The sequence below is a fragment of the Pundamilia nyererei genome, unplaced genomic scaffold, assembly GCF_000239375.1.
Source record: "Pundamilia nyererei isolate P.nyererei 1_Seehausen unplaced genomic scaffold, PunNye1.0 scaffold00607, whole genome shotgun sequence".
Taxonomy (NCBI): domain Eukaryota; kingdom Metazoa; phylum Chordata; class Actinopteri; order Cichliformes; family Cichlidae; genus Pundamilia; species Pundamilia nyererei.
Window position 1 is genome coordinate 38,318 of NW_005188008.1, and position 7,924 is coordinate 46,241.

General features: G+C 48.5%; 1 protein-coding gene and 1 long non-coding RNA gene across 2 annotated transcripts in view; both read left to right on the plus strand.

Moving 5' to 3' along the window:
• Positions 1-248: 248 nt before the first annotated feature.
• On the plus strand, positions 249-3,412 carry LOC102199263 (uncharacterized). Its single transcript, XR_312426.1, has 3 exons — positions 249-763; positions 1,105-1,560; positions 3,233-3,412. It is a non-coding gene; the product is annotated as an uncharacterized LOC102199263 (long non-coding RNA).
• Positions 3,413-3,438: 26 nt separating this feature from the next.
• Positions 3,439-7,924, plus strand: part of cyp7b1 (cytochrome P450, family 7, subfamily B, polypeptide 1) — an 11,528-nt gene continuing 7,042 nt past the window's right edge. Inside the window, exons 1-2 of the mRNA XM_013907913.1 lie at positions 3,439-3,595; positions 6,024-6,123. Coding sequence (XP_013763367.1) covers positions 3,522-3,595; positions 6,024-6,123 — 174 coding nt within the window. The 5' untranslated portion in view covers positions 3,439-3,521. The remainder of the gene's footprint in view (positions 3,596-6,023; positions 6,124-7,924) is intronic.

Sequence of the window (7,924 nt, forward strand, 5' to 3'; positions counted from 1 at the left end):
CACAGAAAAACATCTGGGAGGTCGCTTTCCAACAAATCCTAACATCAAGGAATGTTGTGTCGTGGTTATGTCCATCTTTTATATACAGTCTTCAGAAAAATGCAGCACAAAGCACTGGCTACACATTAAACTCCTTCTGACCTCCATACAAACGTTTCTGTTTCAAAAATAACCGAACAAATTGAAAACTGTTGCTGAGAGTATTTGGGCTTTTATTTTGAAGGCTGAACAGCTGTAACTTCCTGCACATTGATGGCACAGGAGGAAACGTCCTCTTTCCTTATGCTCTCCTTTCTCACAACCCAACCCTGATCCGGGTTCTTAACTTCCTGTTGGAAGGGAGTTTTTCCTTCCTGCTGTCGCCTCGTGTGGGTCCACAGGGGTCATCCCTCTAACACTGCAGGCTGTTGGCTGCACATACACGTGCACTGAACTCAACCCGCTGCTCGCACACTTTCACTCAGCAGAATCAGCTCAGACAATCACAGCGTGAACCCCGATCCCAGCCCAGAGGCCCGGCGAGCCGAGGGTTTGAGTCCGTGCGCCCACGCTCGCACTGTGTGTTTCTGCAGGTCATCGCTGACGTGCTGTAACTTAACAGACATATTCTGGATCTGTTGTGAAGCAGCTGTGGGACAGTTTGTCCGCGTGAGGACGAGCACATCTAGTGCAGAACTCGGCGTTCGCCTCCAAAATAAAAGCCGTGCAGAGCAGAAGAAACAAATGTTGGTGTAATCAGAGGACATGCAACGTGAGTTTACAGGTAACGGTCTCTGCACAGGACCAGCGTGACATGACTGCTTGTGTTTGTGCTGGCAGCTTCACACAGGCTCTTATCAGCGTTTTCACTGATGTGAGTTAAGCTTCCACGTCGGGTTTCACTCATGTGTCAACACAATGTCTGGAATTTTATCGATTTCCCACTAACTGTTATTGTCTTTGTGTTTCATTAACGCTGAAAGACAAACATGTGCTGCTTGTGGCCACGGCTCACTTACAGACCTGACCCTGGTTAGACGACAAAAAGATCAAAGAAAATAAAACGATAATAACAGAAACATTTAAGAACAGCTGTTTCACTGATCGTTAATGTTTTTATTTCAGGTGGCAAAGTTCCTGATCTGTAAAGAGGAGCGGCCAATCTCCAAACACATCAGCCGCTGATGCCAGAGACACGTTAAAGCGTGTTTCTGTCTCAGAAATGTTTGAGCAATGTCTCTTTACACAAGCCAGCATTGGTCACCCATCACGCTGGGATGCCTTCACTTTCAGATTGAGAAGATTTCTTTCCACACTCGTCGCTGACAGACTTGGTGGGAAACAGTCGAGATGAGAATGTCTAAAGTGGATGTTCAGAGACATTCAGCATCGGCGCTCTGCTCCTGATTCAGTTTCCTTCTGGAGTGATCGTCGAGCATCAGTTCAGGACCAACAAAAGCCTGCCTTCAGTTTGGCTTCACAGACTTAAAAGCTGAAACCTGTTCGGTCATCCAGGCTGTCCAGTACTGAGACGCTCCAAACTAAAAAACAGGGAACAGTGTCCAGATTTAGAGTCAACAGGTGAAATCTGTGAGCGAATCCCAGCGGCAAAGTCCACTGCAGAAACATGTTCCAACAAAGTTCTTCCTGTTAAAAGGAAATTCTTCTCTAAGTGTTCGTTGTGCATCGTCTGATTGGTGGTTTCTCTCTAATGTCAGAATTTCTCAGTCCGTAGAGCTCAACTTGATTTTGGGGAATAAATGTAATTTTTGTCTCCAGCTGAGGAGATTTTGGACTTCTGCAACTTCCCTTTAACCTCTTAAGCCCCAACGCCCCCCCCCCCCCAGGGGGAAAAGGCAGGAGATCAGGTAGACTTGGCTCTTAAGAGGTTAATTGAATTATGGAGCTGTGCTCACAGGTCATCTGACCGGTTTCTCCTGCATATACAGGGAGGGGACAGAGCACACTCTGCTGCCTTTGCACGCTGGACTCATCTAAAACACATTTACCTGCGCAAACACAGGTGTAAGAGCCATGATTTGTAAAGCTACGTTATCTGAGATCAGAGATATTACAGAGGCTCTTTCACCAAACTGCAGTCTCTCTTTTGTGCCCTGCAAAAACACGTCCTCCTGTTGATACTCGGTGCAGCAGTTTCATGAAGTCGTGGCCTTTGTTCTTCTCCGCTGCCGGGTGGAGCACAGCTCGCGTGTCTGGCAGGCAGAAGGTACACAGCAGGGACTCGCTGCTTCCTCTGTGAGTGGACTTTGACTCTGTGAGTGTGCACTGAGCAGGTTTACACTTACATTATCTCACGCTGCAGAACCAGAGCAGCGCCTCAGCTCGTGTTCTGTCTCCTTCCTGTTCCTAGATAATAGTTTTCATGTCAGCACAACACACACGCACACACTCGGCTGTTTGCAGTGCTTGTTTCCTAGGCTTTCAGGAGAAGCGGTGTTTTATCAGGTACACGGCAGTGCTTCATACAGAGACAGAAAAGCCATGAATGTACCTCCAGATATCTGGTTTCGATTGGCTCGGCCTGCTTCCTGTTACAGTCTGCCCGAGCACACAGACTCACAGAGCACTTAAAATGATTGTTTTTGGTTTTTATGTCACAAGTATTCTTATTGCACTTCAGCTAATTTTACAGGAACTTCTTTGACTGTTACCGATCATCAGTAACACTGTGGCGCTTTCCCCGGCTGAGAAGCATCACTTCATGAAAGCCAGTTTTCTGTCCTCTCAGGATGTAACTCGGTGTGTTGGTGCAGGCGGTGCAGACTCGGCCGTCTGACTTCTGCATGACTTTAAAGCCTTTCCTGGATTAACTGTGTGGAAAAACAAAACCCGCTGAGTCTGCAAATCCAAAGTTTGGTTAATAATGGATGCTGTTGTTCTCTTAGCTGGTCTCTGCCACAAACTCTCATTTAAATGAATCGACAGATTTTATTGTCATTTCAACCAGACATGTAACACACAAACACAAAAGTGCAATGTGCAAACAAATGCACAAATAAACGAGATAAGACAGAACAGGACGACACACACAGTGCTCTGCAGAGTTATCCTGTGACAGCCATGAAACTCGTTTTACTTCCCAGAGACGTATTTATTAGGTCAGGTATATTTTGGTCTCATGGCAGGAAACACCCTGATCTGCCTTCATCAGACACGGTGATGTGATTAGAGAGAAAGCTGCCTGAGCTCTTTTCACGGTCCCTAACAGTGTTGGTGGTCTCCGTTTTCACAGGCGTGGACTGCAACTGTCCCAGCTGACAGCGAGCTTCCACTCCAACCCCACATCCACGAAGAACACGCACTCAGTGAAGGAGATTTGAGTCTTCGCCGCCTCGTTTTTATCTTTGTTCTTATAACTTTGTGTTCTGTGTGTCACATGTGGCATCCATATGATCGATAAAAACAAACTGAAGTTGGTGTGTTTTATTTTGAAAACTTCCGGTGATGTGCGCGTGTATATGTGTGTGTGCGCGCTCCCGCAGAGTAGCGCTCCGGTGTGAGTCCTGGAGAGAGGTAGGATCATGTCCCCGCTGCTGCTGCTGGTGCTCGGCCTGCTCCTGCCGCTGCTCCTGCTGGTCCTGCGCGGCAGGACGAGGTGAGTCCGCCCGCATCTCTGCCCGGCTCGGCCCGGTCCGGCTCGGCTCGGCTCTGATTTTTCGTGTCTGTGTTGATGAGAAAAGTTGTTGCACGCGGAGCTCCTGGTTGGCTCTGAAACGTGTCGGTGATTATCGGCATTGTAACATTTTTCATGAACGATGTTTTCGTGTTTGTTCTGTAGTTTTGACCCGGGTCACGTTCACTGCTAGTCCGACTGTAATGTTTCCCAGCAGCGAAGCAAAGGGTGGGGTAGCCTGGGGTCACTGCGGGACGGAAGTGCTCGTTGTCCCGTTCCAGACTCGGGCACATGATGGAAGTGTGTTGAGATCGATGCTGCCACAGGAAGTGGAAGAAGATCAACACGCACACGAAAGGAAACAAAGAGATGGAGGATGAGGTCACTGAGTGAGAGACGACCAGAGGTCAAAGTGGGGAGAAGCTCAGACTCACGCACAGACCCGGTGCATCACAGAGACGCTACAGGAGCTGCGCTGAAGTCTTAGTTTGAGTCTTAGAGGCAGCTTCAGGTGGATGGTGACCTGCCCCTACCCCAGTATCGCAGGCTGGTCAGCCGTGAACCTCCTCAAAACCTCCTCCTCAGGACAACTGTAGCTGAAGGAGAGGCTTCTGCTCCCCTCGGGAGACTCCGGGTCTGATGAAGAGCCCAGAACTCGTGCAGAAGGACTTCAGGTCTGTCAGCACTGAGCTTTCGGGTATCGAGCTTCATCTCGATGATCCTCGGGTGACAGACTCATCGATAAGATGAATGAAGCAGATCAGAGAGACGATCAGTGCAAAAGAAAAATACAGGCAGCAAATCAGTGAAAGTTAATGAACCACAGAAGAGCAAAACAATCAGCTGAGGTGGAGAAACCCGAGGGCCGCAAAACTCCTGCAGTGAGGGTGTGAGGACGTGTCAGCATTACCAGAGGGGCAAACCGTCATCGCCCTGCAGAGGGGAAATCGGTCCGGCGTGGTCATCCCAGTTACTAATGGCAGGAACTAGGGGTGGGGAAAAATCGATACAATGTAGCATCGTGATATTTTGTTTGCTAATAACGTATCGATACAGGGACAGCAGAAATCGATGTTTTGTTACAAAAAAGGTTTTTGTGCTCTGACTTCAGAGCATGTTGATCCTTTTTCTGAGCAACAATCCTGACACTGTCCAAATGTGTTTAACTTTTTTTATGACAGCAATAAACATGACAGTTTACTTATTTTAATTTAAGACATGTTTTATTTTAATTAAGTTTAAAACTTTTTTATTTAATGTAAAATTATATTTTGTTTTAATTTACTTTCAAATTCTTCAGTTGCTGAAGGGGCTGCATAGTTTTCATATTGCATAGTTTTTATAAATAGCTGTAATTGTACCAGATGTTTTCAGTTCAGTTGGACTAGACTGTAATACAAACCGTTCAATTTGTCAACAATAAAACTGAAATGAGAGAAAGACTGAGTGCGAGACTTTAATATTAGATAAAATGAATATTGATAAAGTTTACCTTTATGTACAGAATCTGAATATCGCAAAATATTTTAAAAAATCGCAATAATATCTTATCGTGCGTTAAGTATTGTGATAATATCGTATCGTGGGATGTATGGTGATTCCCACCTCCAGCAGGAACCATGACATCACCCTCATCCTTCGCGCCGCGCCGGGCGACTGCAGCGAGTTACAGCTGTTTGCCCTGTAGACGGCGATCACTGGTTAAGTAAGTTGACTCCTGCCGCTGGAGGGAAGGAGCGTACGGTGAGGGGGAGAAATGCAGCCGTGATTTATGGGAGCCACCTGTTTCAGCTGACCCCAGATCAGCAGGTGAGACGGCTGCTTTTTCCAAAGATGAGAATGAAATGGGATGCATCCCGTCTCTGACGCAGCGTGACGTCATCCCATCCCTCCTGCTCAACACATGCTCAGCGTCGTGAGCAGGAGTGCATGGTTTCTAAGCGCTGGTGCAAGGCGGACCATCAAGGAGGACAGCAGCACGCCACTCACAGCCTTTATCACACATTTTGGGAACGGCTGGCTTCCCTTCGGCTTGTGCTCGGCTCCAGCGCAGTATAGACGAATGCTTTTGCAGGTGGGACAGGTGAGATCTCTGAGCCACGTTTGGATGAATTTGGTCGGCACCGAATCATTCGAGGAGCATCTGATTGATGCGTCTGGTGTGAAGCTGACTCCAGAACAGTGTGGGGTGTTTGAAGAAGCCCTCGGCTCACGAGTGACGTCGTTCACTCAGCGTTTGAAGCGAGCGGCTAACCCTGAGAATCCTGAAGCATCGACAGAAACTCTGAAGGCAGATTTCTCTGGTTTCTTTCTTCTCGCAGCAGATTTGTGGTTGCACATCCAGAGTTTCCGAGCATTTCAAACGACTGTAAGGATTTAAACGCTCAGGCTTCAAACTCTGCTGTTCCAGGACAGCGCCTCCACAGACTGCACGCTCCGTCCAGCTCTGTCCTGTTCTGGATCCTTATGCTGGATTCCCACAGCTGAGTGGGAGCGCTGATGTCCATCTGGTGGGATGTTCCAAATATTTCTGTCTTGCATTCTTGAACTCTTTGTCCCCGCGGTCGTTCTCAGAGCGCCGATCGCCTCCACGTCTTGGTCTCTGACACACTCGGCGTCTCACAGCGGACACTCTGTGTCTGGACCGACACACAGCGCGTCATTCCTCAGTTTCCACACTTTGCAGTCTGACACAGCTGCTGCAGGTTCATCTAAACTGAGCACATGAAACGGGACGATGTCTCTGAAATATCAGTAACCCGGCTTCACGGGTTTCACCTGGATGAGACGGACGGTGTGGTCACGTGGCACACCGTGGGATAGAAAGGCACGCAGGGATCTCTCTGCAGGGAGTGACTGAGTGACTGGAGGTGGGAGGCTGATGTTTGAGCGTGTGCAGACACGGCTTCGTTAGGTTTGGCCGCACGTTAGTGCACACACACCGGCTGTTGGTCAGGTGACTCGTTCTGCAGATGCACTCATACTTTACACCCAACCAGCTACCGGGAGAGACTCACACCCGGCTCTCTGGTCTGATTCAGATATCTGTTGTGTTTTAACCTCGTTGTGAAGCACTTTAGTGTACCTTTGGTTTTAAATGTGCGATAGAAATAAAGTTGTTTTGTATTCAGATGACGTAATGAGAGCAGATTAACTGATGGTGTCGGCGATGTTTGGCTGTCTGGCCCCAATGAAAGGCTTCCTGTCTGTGTTTGAAGACAACTGGGCCGCCTCCAGGGTGTCCCGTGACCTTTTGCTCCCAGGAGGAAGTTCCTCTCAGTGTGAGGCACAAAGACTGGAAGTGCAGGGGAACACTTAGCAGCTCAGGAGGAAACTCACAGCGGGAACCTCAGATTGGTTAAAGGGTGGAACGTTTCCAGCCGCTGCGCATGAATGCGGCGCAGTAATGACCCTGCTGCTCGGTCCTTTGTACAAGTTGTTTTCTCGAGGCAATGAGGCGCCCTTCAGCTCGGACCCGGCAGGGCCGCGTTTCTCTTTGTTCCCCCGGAGTCACAATTCCTCTCACGGCCCGTGGGAGTCGTGCAGAGTCTTAGTTTCACTCCTTGGTTACGTTTAAAGACATCTCTTTACATCTCGTTACTTTCTGCCTTTGTGTGCGTCCTTTTTACCTGAAGGTCAGGTGAAGGTGATTAAGACAGATGTAAATGTAGGAATGAGTGAAGGAAAGCCTCGGGTTTGTGGACGTAGCGAAGGAGGACATGCAGTGACAGAGGAGGACGCTGGAACAGAAGATGTGACTCCTGGAGGGAGCAGCTCGGAGAGAAAGGCCTCACTTTGCATCGCTTTCAGAAATGCTGTGTTTGTGTTGCACTTCTCTGGGGTCACGTTGTGTGTGCTTGTTTGTGTACACGAGTCCATCAGTAGTGTGAACACAGAGCATCACTGTGACCGACGACTGCTTCGAGGTGATCCGGCTGCAAACTCTGGCAGAGAGCTGAAGTCATTCTGTGTCCTCGTCCCTCATTAATTCAGGGTTTCGTTCCCTGTTTGCTAATTATGCAAAACATCGGAGTCTTGTTGAGGCATGAACCCTGTAAATGTGACGCTTGTTGTGATAGTTTGTTTCCTGCTGTGTTATCAAACTGAACCTTTCTGTCCAAACGTGGAGCTGGGTGGAGTGTTTCTGGCTTTCTGCACTCGCAGCTCGTTTAGGGTTTGTAACTCGGATCAAAGTGGAGACTCGGCACTTAAACCGTTGATGTTAGGTCAGGAAGTCGAGCTCAGATTGTGACTGGGCCAGACGCGTTTTCGTGTTTCCTGAGAAATGCCTTCACGACATTCGGGCTTCCA